This window comes from Pantherophis guttatus, chromosome 12 (assembly GCF_059756535.1).
Source record: "Pantherophis guttatus breed Tessera chromosome 12, ASM5975653v1, whole genome shotgun sequence".
Classification (NCBI taxonomy): Eukaryota; Metazoa; Chordata; class Lepidosauria; order Squamata; family Colubridae; genus Pantherophis; species Pantherophis guttatus.
The window spans coordinates 11,078,950-11,096,790 of record NC_142074.1 but is presented as its reverse complement, the minus strand read 5'-3'; the positions used below and the strand labels follow the sequence as shown (position 1 = coordinate 11,096,790).

At 43.0% G+C, this 17,841-nt stretch overlaps 1 protein-coding gene across 1 annotated transcript in view; it reads right to left on the bottom strand.

Annotated features, from left to right (window-relative positions):
- The window catches only part of LOC117675909 (sodium/hydrogen exchanger 2-like), a 42,858-nt gene extending 35,686 nt beyond the window's left edge, over positions 1-7,172 (bottom strand). The window contains exons 1-3 of the mRNA XM_034434966.3: positions 6,992-7,172; positions 4,886-5,349; positions 2,614-2,864 (exon numbers count right to left, since the gene is read on the bottom strand). Coding sequence (XP_034290857.1) covers positions 2,614-2,864; positions 4,886-5,349; positions 6,992-7,172 — 896 coding nt within the window. The remainder of the gene's footprint in view (positions 1-2,613; positions 2,865-4,885; positions 5,350-6,991) is intronic.
- Positions 7,173-17,841: the final 10,669 nt, after the last annotated feature.

Genomic DNA, 17,841 nt, shown 5'->3' with positions numbered 1-17,841 from the left:
GGATCTTCAGGACTGCCACATTTACTACTGTGGGAAACTGGGAGGGGGGGTTGTATGGAGTCAGGGTGATATGTAGTCATAATAACATTCTTTTCTTAGAGAGTCAAGGACATCTTGCCCTGCACCTGGAGGGCTGGAACTGGGAGGCATCTCCAGTTGGGACGGTGCTTTGATTGGACCATGTGATGGACATGTGAGTGTTGGTCAGGGACTTGAACTTTCCTTTGGGTGAGGAAAACAACTTGTGTGTTTGAACCTTTTGTGAATGGGAAATCCTGGGCCATGGGACAGGCATCCCAATTTTGTTTCAACATATAAATGTCCAAAATCTGATAAAATGCCAGTAATCTCAATCGTTTCATAGAACCTTTAACTTAGTTTGCGGTCATTGAGTACAATCTCAATGCAAGGAGGAAAATGTATCTCTCTCTCTCTCTCTCTCTCTCTCCCTCTCTCTCTCTCTCTCTCTCACACACACACACACACACACACACACACACACAAAAAAGGAGGTCCAATAAAATAAAACTCAACACATCCCTAGATAGATAGTGGTTCCACCACTTCTACAGCTGAGAAGTTTCTTCTGACATTCAGTCAGAACCTGCCTCACTGTAACTTTACTCTATTATTACATGTCCTGCACTACATTTTAGATCAGTGTTTCTCAACTTTAGCAAATTTAAGATGTGTGGACTTCAACTCCCAGAATTACCATGCTAGCAGTATACAGAATGTAAAGCAGACTATCTGAGGAATTCTGGGAGTTGAAGTCCAAACATTTTAAAGTTTTTAAATTTGAGAAACGCTGATCTAGAATGTAGTGTAGGCCACGTGATAATAGGTTAAAGTTACAGTGAGGCAGGTTCTTCTGACTGAATGTCAGAAGAAACTTCCTACCTGTAGAAGGGGTTTAGGACTTTTCACCTCCTACCCTTGGCCGCACCTGCTTCTCTGCCAGGCTTCCACCTCAGGGGATTCTCCTCTAGCTTTTCTCCTCAGCTAACACGCCCACGTCCATTTGCCATGGCCAGTCAGCCACGGCCCTCCGTCCCACACACTTCGGCATGGCTCATTCAACGCCACACTGTTAGACCCAGGCTTTTCACCTCCTGGGACAGTTAGCCGCCAGCCAATCGACTAGTTGCCAATGCTGGCAGCCAGAATCCAGCTTCATCCAAAGGAGTTTTTGTTTTGGGTGGGTATCCTAGCCTTAGAAAGAGAGAGGGAAGGAGGAAGGGAAGGGGGAGAGAGAGAGGGAGGGAGGGAGGGAGGGAGGGAGGGATTGACTGTCCCAGGAGGTGAAAAGCCCAGGCCTAATAGTGTGGCGTCGAATGGGCCGTGCCGAAGTGTGTGGGATGGAGGGGCCGTGGCTGGTTGGCCATGGCGAATGAGCAGGGACATGTCAGCCGAGGAGAAAAGCTAGAGTAGAATCCCCCGAGAGGGAAGCCTGGTGGAGAAGCAGGCGTGGCCAAGGGTAGGAAGCGAAAAGTCCAGTGGTGAAATCCAAATTTTTTTTACTACCAGTTCTGTGGGCATGGCAGGGGAGGATATTGCAAAATCTCCATTCCCACCCCACTCCTGGAGGAAGGATATTGCAAAATCTCCATTCCCATCCCACTCTGGAGCCAGCCAGAGGTGGTATTCGCCAGTTCTCCAAACTACTCAAAATTTCCACTACTGGTTCTCCAGAACCTATCAGAACCTGCTGGATTTCACCCCCTGGAAAAGTCCTGTTCCACTGTAGAAGTGATAGAACCACCATCCATTCTAGAGATTGATGACTGAGATTGCTGGCATCTTGTCAGATTTTGGACACTTATATGTTGAAAAAAAAAATTGGGATGCCTGTCCCATGGCCCAAGATTTTCCAATCACGAAAGGTTCAAACACCCAGATTGCCTTCAATCCCTAATTTGTCTTTTCACCTCATTGCAAACTGAGAAGCAACTATCTTTGGAAGTTGAGAATTTTTGTTTGGTTCCGCTTTTCATTTTAAAGTTGTCCAAATTGAGAAACACTGCTGTATAATAATAAAGAACAGGATCTGGCCGCTTCCTTCTGGTGTCATCACAAGTCCTCGCTGAGGACTATTCTAGACTGCCATTTATTCTCCTTTTTTTCAGTGAAATATTTCATATTTGATTATTCACAAATGCCATTTGGCAAGTAAGGTCAACAGGGGCTGTTAGGAAGACCAGCGAAAGGAATGCAGTGGAAATTCTAAAGCAGTCTGAGGAGGAACTCTTTTTTTAAACAATCAACAACTCTCTTGTAAAGGGAAGAAAATTTGGGAGGAAATGAAGACCAACTCATGAAAATATCCCTAAAATTTAACTGAGTGGGTGAGTTCAAAACACAGCTGAAGCACTGGAAACTGAAAGTAAGTTCTCACAGTTCTGAGTTCTGTGTTTCTACTCTTAAAAATCTGATGAGAACTGCATTTTATCTACAGGAATGATCATCACTTCCTAAAAAAAGGTTTAGTCCCTATTTTTTTCCCAAAAAGCGTTGATGTTCAGAGCTTAACGGCTACAGCGATGGTGCTGAAACTTTCAAACTAAGATTCATTCTGGTCAATACTGAATTTCAGAAGCCACCAAGCTTACTTACGCCACAATGCCAGAGAGATGGAACATTTCTGCAGTGAGATAGGATAAGTAGCTATAGAGGAAGACGAAAAGAGGTTCAATCACCAAGATATTTTTGGTAAAGCGAGTGGTGAAGGCTGCAGTCACAGCATAGAGAAGGCCTACCAAAAGCCCACCGATGCCAACCACAAAAAACTTCCCGATGCCCATAAACACGTCTACAGTTCTGATGGTTGGCATTTCACAGAAGGATCGGAACAGCCTGTAAAGCACCTAAAACAAAAACAGAAATTATGCTGTTTTTCCTAAGAAAAATAAAATGCCAGAATAGGTCTTCCAGATCAGGGGTCTCCAACCTTGGCAACTTGAAGATTTGTGGACTTCAACTCCCAGAGTTGCTGGCTGGGGAACTCTGGGAGTTGAAGTCCACAAGTCTTCAAGTTGCCAAGGTTGGAGACCCCTGTTCCAGATTTCTCTAAAGTTGTCTTCCTTGGATAAATAAGCTCCAATTTTTCTGCCTTATAATGAAAGTGCTTTTTGAGGGGGGTTTTAATCCATTTTTTTGCACGCAGTCTATTGTCGCAAAGTGTTGGAAGTATGTTTGCCAATATTTTTATTATATATTTCTAAATCTTTATGGAGGCCCACACCTTCCAATCAAAGAAAGTCCCATAAGAGGGATCCTGGGATCTAATGCAAGTATGGGAAGCCAAAGAGACAGTAGACCATTGAAGAAATTATAGCATCGTTTAAATCTCTCTATCTCATACATCCACATTCCATAGTTCAATTGTATCTGAAATACTTGCATCAAATTGCACAAACAGCTCTTGAGAAATTTGTGCAACCCTGAAACAATTTTAAAAACGAATATTTTCCCTTCAGCTGAATGACCACATGGCTCAAATTTGGTTCCTGATAGGTCTTTTCAGGGCTGGCTGTACTGTCTAGCCCAGGGGTCGGCAATCTTAAACACTCAAAGAGCCACAAAGGTCCTAACTGAAAGCCCCCCGTTCAATTCTGGAGCCAACCGGAAGTCCAGTTCCCCCACCAAAGAGTCTCCTCCTAGCCTGGCATCCCTTTTCCTCTATCTGTCCTAACCGAAAGCCCTATCAATTGTGGAGCCAACTGGCAACAGGGAGCCGTAGCAGAGGGATGAAAGAGCCACATGCGGCTCCAGAGCCACGGGTTGCCGACTCCTGGTCTAGCATAAAGAGGAAGTAATTTTAGGTGGCATCTGCTGGCATTGGGACAGTCTCAGGTTTAGAAGAGACCTTAGCTGTGATGACATAAAGAGGGAATTTCCAAATATGGACTGAATCCAGGGTGCAAAAGACAAATCTTCTCTATCAGATCCACCAGGAAAACAATATCTGGGCTTGGCCAACATGCATTGACTTTTATTCAAGAAGATCACTTTCAGAAGCTCCATCCCTGCACAGATGTGAAGGAGAAGAAGAGGTCAAATAAATATCCACTTCTAAATATCCACTTCTCTTCATGTAAAGCAGGGTTTCTGAACCTGGCCACCTTCAAGACATGTGGACTTCAACTCCAAGACTTCCTCCAGCCAGCATGTCAAGGGCTGATTTAAGAAAAAGGTTATCATATGATGAAGCCTTTTGTTCTGACCTAGGCTTCCCAAAAGCACATAGCAGACTCCTTATCCCGACAAAACCCCTTTTTATTAAGCTAATGTGAATTCCTCTCGTTCACATCCAGCCAAGTCCTGGCAAACAGTCTTTCAAGGGTGGATTTACAACCACAGACCTTATCAGGCTTGGAGAGCTGCCAGGCCGATATCTTCCAAATGCAATGCTGTACAAGAAAATACTTGGCAAGGAGTCTCTGAGAATCACGAACAGATCTTCACACTAATGAAATGAACGAATTGTCTCCTGCAAACTCCACTCCCCTTTCACTCCTCTTTATTCCCTATGGGAGGGGCCATTCTGCGTCCCCTTGTGCTTTTACTCCTGAGTCGACCTCTGTTCCTTAACAGTTCCCTTCTCCTGGCAGCTCTGCGCATGTGCACATCGGGAACAGGCTCCAGCTGTTCTTCAGCCCCACTTCAGTCTCTGACTCTGAAGGTAGCTGATAACTGTGGCCCCCATCTCTGCTTCCGATGGAGAGCCCTTATTAGAGCCTTCCACAGACTCCAGGACTGGCCCATGTTCCTCCCCCATCTCCTCACTGTCCGAGTCTGCTGCCAGTTCTGCTGGCCGCTGGTGGGCCACAATATCTTTGAAATAAGTACTTTGATATGCAATGAACCCTAACAGTTCAATACTTACAATGGTCACAGCATCATTGAGGAGAGATTCCCCGAATACCAAAATGTGAAGCTTTTCATTGACATGGATCTCCTCAAAGACTGAGAGAACAGCAACCGGGTCAACAGCGGCAATCAAGCTACTGAATAAGAGGTTATGAAGCAAGGAGATGTCACCCAGCTGGAAAACATCTGCTTGACATATCACATAGAGAGAAAATCCGATGCCAAAGACGTTCCAGATTGTTCCCACCACGGCATACAAGAGGATGGTTCCAATGTTCTCAAAAAACGGGCGACTTGGCATGAAATAGCCTGCATCCAGGACGATGGGGGGCAGGAGATAGAGGAAGAAGATATCACTATCCATAACGGGAGGTGACTTGTCATTCAAGCCAAAGATTATGCCTCCCATGATAAGGCCAACCACGATCAATAGGCAGCTTTCAGGGACCACTGATGGTAGTTTTTCAAACAGATGGAAACCTGACAAAGATAAGAGGACATTATTGAGAAAAATCCAAGACCCCAACATAATTTAGCATCATTGTTTGAGGGTCACTTAAGCCTGCTGCATTTCAGCTGTAGTGTGAGTGGAAAGGTAGGGAGCCCTAAATTCAATTTTTCCTTGAGTTATGTGTGAATTCGCTCAGAGAACCTGGTTGGAGAAAGCTGGTTTTAAAACACAGTGGTCATTCAGAAGCATTTGGGGCTCTTTTCTAAGAAAAGCCAAATTCATTAGGTCAGTCTTAAAATTTTGGAATTGGTTAAGTGAGAAACAATTTGGAAGCTTAGAAATTAAGGTTGCATAATTCTGTGCAATTCTGTAGATTTCCCTCATCTTGCGCAAATCAGCTTAACAGGATTTCTAGAAAAGATTTTTAATGTAACAGACTGTTTTTGTTTCTAGCCAGATTTTTTTTTAACAGATTTCATTCAAGCAGACCCTACATCATTTCTGACAAATGGCAATCCAGTCTTTTCTTGAAAGCTTCTAGTGATGAAGCTCCCACAACTTCTGAAGGCAACTTTTGTTCCATTGGTTGGTTGTTCTCACTGTCAGAAAATTTCTCCTTATTTCCAGGTTGAATCTCTCCTTGATCAGTTTCTATCCATTATTCCTTGTCTGGCCTTCAGGTGCTTTGGAAAATAGCTTGACCCCCCCTCCTCTCTGTGGCAGCCCCTCAAATATTGGAAGGCTGCTATCATGTCTCCCCTGGTCCTTCTCTTCACTAGACTAGCCATGCCCAGTTCCTGCAACTGTTCATCGCATGTTTTAGCCTCCAGTCCCCTAATCATCTTGGTTGCTCTTCTCTGCACTCTTTCTAGAGTCTCGACATCTTTTTCATAGTGTGGTGACCAAAACTGGATGCAGTATTCTAGGTGTGGTCTTACTAAGGCTTTATTTTGAGAATCCATTGTCAAAAACATTACTAAGTTTTAAAAAAGATGTAATACACAATCAATGAATGGAAAACAATATTTATTTTACATCACCTGATTCATATTAGTATAGAATCTTGATGTATGACAAAATTCCTGGATTTGCAAGCAGTTGTAAAACAGCATAATATATCTCTGCAAACCGTTGTACACAAATAATGCAATACAACTCAAAGACTTCTTGCAAAGGTTTATACTTATATACTTTCCTATATATGTGCATAAGCTTTTGTTAAATATGGTGCTTTTTGTGTACATTGACTGCAGAAGTTCACTACGTGATAATATTTTCCCTCAAACTCACAACTTGATACTCCAGACGAAGGCAATATCAATACAAATTTCTCACAAATGTTACATCAATTGTAAATTTCAGTTTCATAAATTCCACAAATTGTACATCAGCTTTTTAAGATACACCAATATTTTTCTTTCGGTCTTAAAAAATAATTTTATAAGCTTATTAATACACATAATGAATAATACCTAAATAAATATAGGCGGGTCCTTGGCATAGGGCCACAATTAAACCCAAATCTACATTGCTAAGCAAAGCAGTCGTTAAATGAATTTTGTCCCATTTTAGAACCTTTTCACCATAGTTGTTACTGTCCTGTCCTATAGTTGGACTGTTCCCCCCAAAATCTCTGTTTAGAAATCACTCTTTCAAGTTTCAGAAACATACCTATTTTGGCCAAGGAAGCCAACAAGATCCACAACGTAATCTCAAAGGGAACCTGGACATGCTGATAATCGAAGAAGCCTGCAGCATCTTTGGATTCATTTGTCCAATTGGTCTCCCAGTTCATTTCACCCAGAGTGTCTTCCAGCACTGTAATGTTCTGGAAGCTGGCAGTCCTTGGCATTGAGGAGAAGAAGAGGAAAGACGCTAGAAGACAGAATCTGGGAGCAACCATCTCACTCAGGATGAATCCCATCTCCTTCCACCTGCTGTCGTTTCTGTCAGGGAAAATCAACGCTGGTAGATTATTTTCTCACCCAGCGTAGATGTTCCTGCTTGGATGTTTCCCTGTAGGCTGTTCAAGTCGAATATACCCTCTACTGTCCTCTGAATGAAATGGAGTTGCAGCACTGAACAGGGTGAAACAGTGAGTTCCCTCAAGGCCAGAAACACACAATTCCCAATTAAAACAAGATTTACACTATGTGGCCTGTGGTTAATTGAACTAGGATTACTAATTGAATCCAATCAACCAGGATTGGAAGAACATCAATGTCCTAAAACATGGGCAAGGTTCATGCCAACGAGTCCATAAACAAACCAGCTCCATTTTGGCTTTACTCATATTGGGTAAACTGGTTGTCTGAAGCCTTGGTCAAGTTTTGCTTCTTTCTGAAGTATTTTTGAAGGTGTTCGGTTATAGAGAGCATTGTTTGTGGTTTCCAATGTGTAACACGCAGGAGATGGGGCAGAAATACCTCTCAAGAGGGAATGAATTCTCCTCAGAATCCTACCTCACTTCCTCCAACCATGTTCCAAGCATTTCAATTCTCCATTTTTTATTTATTTATTTGTCAAGCATATATAAGATAACAGGTAAAAGTATAAACATAATTTAAATACATGAAAAGAGTAAGAGTAAAAAGGGACATTAGGACAGGGATGGTAGACATGCTGGTGCTCTTATGCAGGCCCCTTACAGACCTCTTAGGAATGGGGTGAGGTCAACAGTAGACAGTTTAAGATTAAAGTTTGGGAGTTTGGGGAAGAAACTGCAGAGTCAGGTAGTGCATTCCAGGCATTGACCACTCTGTTGCTGAAGTCATATTTTCTGCAATCGGGTTTGGAGTGGTTTACCTTGAGTTTGTATCTATTATTTGCTCGAGTATTGTTGTAGTTGAAGCTAAAGTAGTCGTTGACAGGTAGGACATTGTGGCAGATAATTTTATGTACTACACTTAGGTCAGACCGAAGTCGGCGTAGTTCTAAATTGTCTAAGCCCAAAATTTGAAGTCTGGTGGCACTCAGGAGCCTGAGTGGCATAGGAGGCTAATGCCTCCTACTGAAGCAGCATTTAACATCCAGCTGCCTGCAATTACTGTGAGTTCAATTCTCACCAGGCTCAAGGTCGACTCAGCCTTCCATCCTTTCTAAGGTAGGTAAATTGAGGACTCAGTTTGTGGGGGCAATAAGCTGACTTTGTAAAAATATACAAAAGTATGAAGGCTATTGCTTAACACACTGTAAGCCGCCCTGAGTCTCCAGAGAAGGGTGGCATATAAATCAAAATAAAATAAATAAAATAAAATAAAATAAATAAGGTATTTTATTGCAGGTAGAGGAATGGAGGACACATCTTGTAAAATATCTCTGGATTCTCTTAATTGTATTTATGTCCGATATGCAGTGTGAGTTCCAGACAGATGAGCTGTATTCAAGAATTGGTCTAGCAAATGTTTTGTATGCTCTAGTTAGTAAGACAATATTACCAGAGAAGAAGCTACGCAAAATTAGGTTAACAACTCTTAATGCCTTTTTGGCAATGTTGTTACAGTGGGCTTTGGCACTTAGATCTTTAGAAATGAGTACTCCAAAGTCCTTGACAGAGTGAGGGTCATCTACAAGGTCATGTCCATCTAATTTGTATTTTTTTTTAATCTTTATATGATCAAACTCTTGTCTAGGAATTGCCATATCTGCTGGTCAGATTCAAGAGTCCCAGCTCTAGCTGATGTGTTAATATTCACTTCTAGAGATTGATTTATTTTCCCCCACCCAAAAGAGAGGATGGACTCAAACCTCTATCCATGCCATCACATCTGTATGGCCAGATTGAAAGATACAAGCAACATGGTTACAGTAATAAGTGGGAAGAGGTAGATACTGGTAAGGAAGAGAAGAATAATAGTAAGACAGTCTTAGTAAATTATTTGACAGTGTTGTGGGAATTAGTTGTTAAGCAGAGTATAAAATCCTAGGAAGGCCACACCTGGAATACCACAATCAGTTTTGGTCACCATGCTACAAAAAAGATGTTGAGAGTGAGACCCTGGAAAAAGTTCAGAGAAGAGCAACTAAAGAAAAGAAGAATTAGGGGTGACATGATAGCATTATCCCAGTATTTGAGGGGCTGCCCCAAAGAAGAGGGCGGGGGATCAAAATATTCTCCAAAGCTCTGGAGTGCAGGACAAGAAATAATGGTTGGGAACTAATCAAAGAGAGAAGCAACCTGGAATTAAGGAGAAACTTCCTGACAATAAGGACAATTAACCAGTGGAACAGCTTGCCTCCAGAAATTGTGGGTGCTCCATCACTGGTGGTTTTTAAGAAGAATCTAGACAGTCTCTTATCTGAAATGGTATAGGTTCTCCTGCTTGAACAGGGGGCTGGACTAGAAGACCTCCAAAGTCCCTTGCTATTCTATTTCTATTTCTATTCTCCTGGAGACTAAAACATATGAAGAAAGCCTGTTGTTTGAAATTTTATAGGATCTCCAAGTGGCAATAAAGTATTCTAAGTCTAAATCTAAGCTCTATTCTGATTCATTCTGATCCTGATCCTCCCTCTTTTCCTTCCTTCCTTCCTTTCTTCCTTCCTTCTTTCCTCTTTCTTTCTTTCTTCCTTCCTTCTTTCCTCTTTCTTTCTTCCTTCCTATCTTGCTATCTTCCTTCCTATCTTCCTTCCTATCTTCCTTCCTATCTTCCTATCTTCCTTCCTTCCTATCTTCAGTCCTATCTATCTTCCTTCCTTCCTATCTTCCTTCCTACCTTCCTTCCTTCCTATCTTCAGTCCTATCTTCCTTCCTTCCTATTTTCCTTCCTTCCTATCTTCCTTCCTTCCTATCTTCCTTCCTATCTTCAGTCCTATCTATCTATCTTCCTTCCTTCCTTCCTATTTTCCTTCCTTCCTATCTTCCTTCCTTCCTTCCTGTCCTCCTTCCTATCTTCCTTCCTTCCTCCCTTCCTTCCTTCCTATCTTCCTTCCTTCCTGTCTTCCTTCCTATCTTCCTTCCTTCCATCTTTCCTTCCTTCCTTCCTTCCTTCCTTCCTTCCTTCCTTCCTTCCTTCCTTTCTTTATCTTCACCCTTTTACTCTCAATAACGCGCCACATCTGGTGAGAGGCCCCTTTCTCATGCACGCCAGTGTTATAGGGAGATACCAGATTAGGTTCTTTCCGTAAGATAGATGAAGGAAGCAAGACCATCCAAACCATTAGGTAATGCAGAGAGGTGGGATCAAAAGGTGCAGACCGAGAGGGCTTCTGAAAGAGATTTCAGACCTCTCGCCCTACCTGCTTTCTCGGTACAAAATGCTTTTGGTTAACCAAAGTCATTTCAGATGAATCTAACTGATGCTGAAATGCCAGAATCAATCTTTATCTCCTCTGGCGATGCATTTTCATCCTGATCTTTGTTAAATCAATGACATTACATGCATGTCACAAGAGAGAGAGAGAAAGACACAGTGAGAAAGGTTGTGTAATGGTTTTTTTTTAAAAAAAAATAATGTAATCAATAAATAATGTAATCAAAAAAATAATGTAATCATTTGCTCCACGAGAGACACCAAAAACATAGAACAGAAATGCTGTAAACAAACAAGGAACGCTGTAAACAGCTGCCTAACATAAATTATCTTTTTTTAAAAAAACTTTCCTCTGAGTAGCTTATATTTGCTTATTAACCAGGATAGTGAAAGGGAAATCACCCTCCCAAAAGCTTTTGCAGAAATTGACATAATAATAACAGTAAGAGCCTGGATAGCTCAACAGACAGAAGCACTGTAATTTAACACCAGCTGTCTGCAATTAAAGTAAGATCGAATCTCGCCAGGCTCAAGGTCGACTCAGCCTTCCGTCCTTTCTAAGGTAGGTAAATTGAGGACCCAGTTTGTGGGGGAAATAAGCTGACTTTGTATAAATATACAAAAGTATGAAGGCTATTGCTTAACGCACTATAAGCCGCCCTGAGTCTCCAGAGAAGGGCGGCATATAAATCAAATTTAAAAAAAAACAAAACAGTAACAGAGTTGGAAGGGACCTTGCGGGTCATCTAGTCCAACCCCCTGCTCACACAGAAGACCTGTACTAGGGATTCGAACTGCCGAAACTGCCGACCTTTCTGATCGACAAGCTCAGCGTCTTAGCCACTGAGCCACCTAGATGTTAATACAGGGGTGTCAAACTCAATTTCATTGAGGGCCACATCAGGGTTGTGTTTGACCTGGGGGAGGGGCGGGGGGGCAGAGAAGGCCAGTATACAAATTTAATCAATCAATCATATCTTCTACTTGTTGTAGTTCAAATAAATACAGGAAACCAGGGGGGTTGAAAAAAAGGGGGGTGCTGGGGATTATGCCCCAAAACTAGTGATGCATACTAGATTTGGGGAAAATAGGAAAGAGAAGTCTATTTTAAAGAATAACCCAAATGCCATTCGCTTTCCCTTAACACGGTTTTCTCTTCATTTACTCGCTAGTGCCATAACTGAACTATGGACACTTTCCAGGGGCCTTAAATTCCAAACTCCCATCTTCCCCAGCCAGCCCAACTGGTCACCAGATCCTTTGATCCCAAAGACCTTGTGAGACCCCCTAACGAAGGCTGCCTCGTTATCGCCCAACGTTTTTACACACCCTCCACTAAATGCAAATACGCTATAACGCTCGGGGTAATTTTAACCAGATTGCTGTTTGTCAGCCTTGTTTACCAACACGCTTGCGCTCAATCGGTCTGTTTAACATAAATATGATTATGTATGCAAATCAGCACTCGGCTTCCATCTGGCTGGTTCCCGGGAAGCCGTTTTAGAAAGCGAGCTCCGGCGGGGGTCAGCAAACCCACCCTGACATCCATTTCCTGTCACTTCTGAGTGAATTTGTAGCTGTGACATGACCGTCCATTTTCCAAGGGGGTTATTTATCTGAACAATTCCTTTTCTCATATGGCCAAATCAGAAGATTCTAAATCACGGATTCTCCAACCAGGGTTGCTATTCAGCCGGTTCTGACAGGTTCTGGAGAACCGGCAGCGGAAATTTTGAGTAGTTCGGAGAACCGACAAATACCACCTCTGGCTGGCTCCAGAGTGGGGTAGGAATGGGGATTTTGCAATATCCTTCCCCCTGGAGTGGGGAGGGAATGGGAATTTTGCAGTATCCTTCCCCCTGGAGTGGGGAGGGAATGGGGATTTTGCAAGATCCTTCCCCCTGGAGTGGGGTGGGAATGGAGATTTTGCAATATCCTTCCCCCGGGAGTGGGGAGGGAATGGAAATTTTGCAGTATCCTTCCCCCTGGAGTGGATTATCTGGCATTATTCTTACCTTTTATTTGGCCCCACCCCCAATCTATTCGCTGCCTCCTGAGTCCCAGCTGATCAGCTAGAAAGAAAAAACCGGTTTAAACTCTTGCCGCAGGGCTTCAAAGGGCCGCCCTACAGCTGATCAGTGTTAAAAGGCAGTGTGGTGGTAGACCAGTGCCTCCAAAAACAAATGGGTAGACCGGCGCCTCCAAAAACAAATGAGTAGACCGGAATGCTCCAAAAACAAATGGGTAGACCGGTGCCTCCAAAAACAAATGAGTAGACCGGTGCCTCCAAAAACAAATGGGTAGACCAGTACAGCTCTGCAAGCAGTTAAAAGCCTGGTAGACCAGTACCTCTACTAAATCCTAAAGAATTGTCACATGACTATCAAACCACGCCCACAAAATAAGCCACACCCACAGAACCGGTAGTAAAAAAATTTAGAACCCACCCCTGCTACCGGCTCGCCCGAACCGGGCTGAACCGGGAGCAACCCACCACTGCCCCACTTGGAATTGAACCCAGAAAGACGTTTCTTCCAACAGTGGTATATGTCCTCTACCTTGAGCAGAGGAGTGGACTAGAAGACCTCCAAGGCCCTCGGATTCGACGAAAACGTACAACAAAGGGGATTCCTGCACGTCTGCATTTCTGTGCTGCCCTCTTGTGTTCACAGCCATCCATGCAACACTAACAAGCTCTTCACAACAGTACCCAAGGATCAAAATAATAGGAGTGTGGCAAATCTGTTTGGAAAAGCAGATTAGCCTCTGAACCCCACCCCACACCCCACACCCCCAGACGCGAAGGAACAGAGAAAGGATTTCAGGCCAGAAGAGAAGGATTAAAAAAAATCTATTCAGCTTTTTTCTCAACCAAATCTCTTTCAGCTCCCGGTGGGACCCCATTGCTGGAAACAGCAGCTATTGGGAGAGGTGGAAGGTGGAGAAAGAACACACAAAAGCCAACACAAAATGAATGAGTTCATCCCACACACATGGGGTATTTAGTTATCTTCCTGGACCAGATTAAGCTTTCTCTCTCTCTCTCTCTCTCTCTCTCTTTTGAAAAGGTTGGGAGATTCCCCCTCTAGAGTTTTCGCTCCATTTGGTGGTGCGTTTCCAGCCCCCTTCGAAACGATGGGAAAATACGGTGGTGATTTTTTTTTTCACAAACCCGTGGCAGAAATTTGGAGACACTCCGTGCAGGGTCACCAAAAGGGGATTGGCGCTTGGGAAGAGGGAAGAAGAAGGTGTGGGTCAAACTCTCGAGACAATCCTACTTGCCCAACTGAGGTGCTCATCACGTTCAGAAGGGCTAAATGGCGACCAAGACAATAATGGAAATGTTGATATTACCAAAAATATGGAATTCTCTCTTTCATTAGAAAAGATCAGTTGCCTTCAGAGTCTGTTTTAATATTGGATCTCAGAATCAGATAGCTGCAAAATGTTTATTTTATTTTTATTTTTATTTATTTATTTTATTTATTTATTGTGTCAAGCATGTATAAGATAACAGATATAAGTATAAACATGATTATGAATACAGAAAATGGATACAAATAAATGGGGACAGTAGGAGAGGGACGGTAGGCACCCTGGTGCATATTATTATTATTATTATTATTATTATTATTATTATTATTATTATTATTATTATTATTATTATTATGCACACACCCCTTTACAGACCTCTTAGGAATAGGGTGTGGTGAACAGTAGACAATCTAAGGTTAAAGTTTTTGGGGTTTGGGGATGAAACCACAGAGTCAGGTTGTGCATTCCAGGCATTGACCACACTGTTGCTGAAGTTGTATTTTCTGCAATCGAGTTTGGAGTGGTTTACAATAAGTTTGTATCTATTGTGTGCTCGTGTATTGTTGCGGTTTAAACTGAAGTAGTCAGTTTTTTAAATTTTACTCTATTCTGTCCTGGGGGTGGGGGACTTCAAGTCACTGTTGACTCTTGGCAGTGGTGGGTTGCCTTCGGTTCTGACCGGTTCGCAAGAACCAGTAGTAAAACTGGTAGGAGGCTCCACCCACTGACCCGGACGTCATCATAGGTGAATTGCCTTCTTCCTAGGGCTCAATGACTTATCCTGCCTTAAGGCAGGACTAGAACTCGGCGCCTCCTGGTTTCTAGCCTGGTGCCTTGAACCATACCACCAAACTGTCTCGTGCTGCATTTATTATTGTGTAAACACACACCCCCTGCGGAGAAATACATGGATTAGAAACGCTTGAAACGAATGAAACATCTGTTCTAAATAATCTGCATTGTTTATTCATTGTGTTTGGTTAAGGTTTTTTCTTTTCTTTTTTTTTTTGCAAGCCACTTTGAATTTATAGTGAGAAAGAAAATGAATAACGTGTTATGAATGTAAGGTAGTGCCAGAGAGGCTCAGATGCTCCATAGAAAATCACAGGGAAGAGCTGTTCTTTGCCATGAATAAATTATGAGAGGGAGGGGAGGGAAAGAGAGGGGGGGCAGAGAAAGCGAGGGAGGGAGAGAGAGGGGGAGGGAAAGAAGGAGGGAAAGAGAGAGAGGGAGAGAGGGAGAGAAAGAGGGAGGGAGAGAGGGAGAGAAAGAGGGAGGGAGAGAGAGAGAGAGAAAGAAAGAGATAGAGGGAGGGAGGGAAGGAGGGAGGGAAAGAGAGAGGGAGAGAAAGAGGGAGGGAGAGAGAGAAAGAGAGAAAGATAGAGGGGGAGGGAGGGAGAGGGAGGGGAGAGAGAGAGAGAGAGAGATATTTAAAAATGAGAGCAGAATTCTTGACAAACCAGAGAAAGAGGCAGAAAAGGGAACACAGATTTTCGTCATCCAACCAGAAAAATTTTGAATCTCCAAGGAGCTGTAACAATAGATAAAATATTTTTGCTTCTAATTTGGTAGAAAATAGGTAAAATTGTCTGGAGCAGGGCATTCCAATGTTGATTTCTGTTTGCTGTATAGGGTAAGGCTAAAGATTCGTTTAGTCATCTTTAGAAATTAAGAAGCATGGTAGAACTTCAAGCATTAGGGATTTTTTTCATGAAGACTTATTTCCATCCCAACTTTCCATCACTAATAATTTGACCATCTCTCCATTTGGAAATCTGAAGCAGTAAAATTTTTCACTTAGATCTGTAGAAGGCAGTTAGTGACAGAAGAGCCCATCTTGCTATTTGCATAGAAAAACATATTTGTGTGTGTGTGTGTATTTCCCTTTCTTTTCTGTGTAACCGGACCTCTTCAACAAATGAACATTGTTTCAAGTTAACAAGGGGTTTTGATATATTTTATTTTGTTTAAAATAAAGTTTCATTTTGTTAACCTTCTGTGAGATTGCCCTATTTCTCAAAGAGATGGCCAAAGGCTGCCATGCCTCTAACTGTCAGCAGTTTGTATGACAGAAATTATTTCATTTGCTAAAATCTGACCTTTGAATTGCTACAAAGGAAGCAGGGAATTTGAGAGCATCCATTCATGGGCTTAGGACAGTGGTCAAATTCAATTTTTTTTCCTACCGGTTCTGTGGGCGTGGCTTGGTGGGCGTGGTGTGGCTTGGTGGGCGTGGCTTGGTGGGCATGGCAGGGGAAGATATTGCAAAATCTCCATTCCCATCCCACTCTGGGACCAGCCAGAGGTGGTATTTGCTGGTTCTCCAAACTACTCAAATTTTTTTTTTTAATTTGATTTATATGCCGCCCTTCTCCGGAGACTCAGGGTGGCTTACAATGTGCTCAGCAATAGCCTTCATTCTTTTGTATATTTATACAAAGTCAGCTTATTGCCCCGACAAACTGGGTCCTCATTTCACCTACCTTAGAAAGGATGGAAGGCTGAGTCAACCTTGAGCCTTGGAGAGATTCGAACCAGCAGTAAATTGCAGGCAGCTGTGTTAATAACAGGGTGCGTAGACCACTGTACTATCAAGGCACTGTACTATCAAGGCTCTGTACTATCTTTCCACTGCCGGGTCTCCAGAACCTGTCAGAACCTGCTGGATTTCACCCCGTCTTAGGGATAGATGCCAGGTAAGGTCCCAATGTCTAAGGGGCTGCCACAAAGAAGAGGGGGTCAACCTGTTCTCCAAAGCACCTGAAGGCAGGAAAAGAAGCAACGGATGGAAACTAAGGAGAGAAGCAACCTAGATCTAGGGATAAATTTCCTGACAGTTAGAACAATTAATTAGTGGAATGACTTGCCTTCAGAAGTTATGGGTGCTCCAACACTGGAGGTTTTTAAGAAGAGAGTGAACAGCTTTTTGTCCAGAATGGGTCCTGCCTGAGCACGGGGTTGGACTAGAAGATCTCCAAGGGTCCCTTCCAACTCTGTTATTCTCTTATCAAATTGTCACCTGGCGCAGGAGGTGTGGCCAAAGCATAAAGACCCAGAGAGCTTCAGGGGACATAGATTGAGTCCTTCAAACTTCTGCCCTACAATCCCAGCTATTCTACTGCAGTCACGTTGTTTTTCTAATAAAGACCAAACATGCCAGAGGGTTTAAAAACAAAAATCTATGAACCATTCTAGATTATTTACTCATTGTGCTTTATGCATGCCCTCCTTCTCCCCAGGTTTAGAGCAGAACAAAAGGATTTCTAAACAGGGAAGAGATACAACTAAAGGGAAGGCATACTTCTCCCACCGATATGGTATTTTATATTGCTGGACTAGCATCCTAGGAATTAACATTATTATGGCTAGCATAATAATATTGGCAAAGAAAAAAAAATGCATCCAGTTTCTTGTTTTGATAAATGGGGAGATATTTGTCAGCATCTGTGATCTTCAAGCAGTTGAAAAGTATTGTTGTGGCCCGCCAGCGGCCTGCACAGATTGTTGCTGATCCCGACGACGAGGAGGCTGGCGTGGTGCTGCGCCAGCAGCCTGTGCAGCCGGCGCTTGAGTTAGACAGCGAGGAGGCTGAAGAAGATGTAGTACCAGAGGCAGGGATTCAGTCAGGGCCTTCAGAACCTCCAGAGGTTCCTTTAAGTGAAGAGGATGAAGAGGAGGAGCCTCTTCTCAATGCACGGGCACGCAGAGCAGGAGTGGTTCCTCAGGAGGAGGTCTCCTCGAGAGTAAGGCTTGGGGTTAATTGGCCACGCCCTTAGCCTATTTAAGAAAGAACGCAGCTTGCAACAAGCTGCAGGAAACAACTTTAGTTCGCTAATCATCGCGTCGGGATTTCTCTGCAACCTTGTTTCTGGGCTTTCTGCCAACTCCAGTAAGACTCTGACTATCTTATCTGTGGAATTCTGGCAGGCTGTTAAGAACGCTTATTAACAGCCA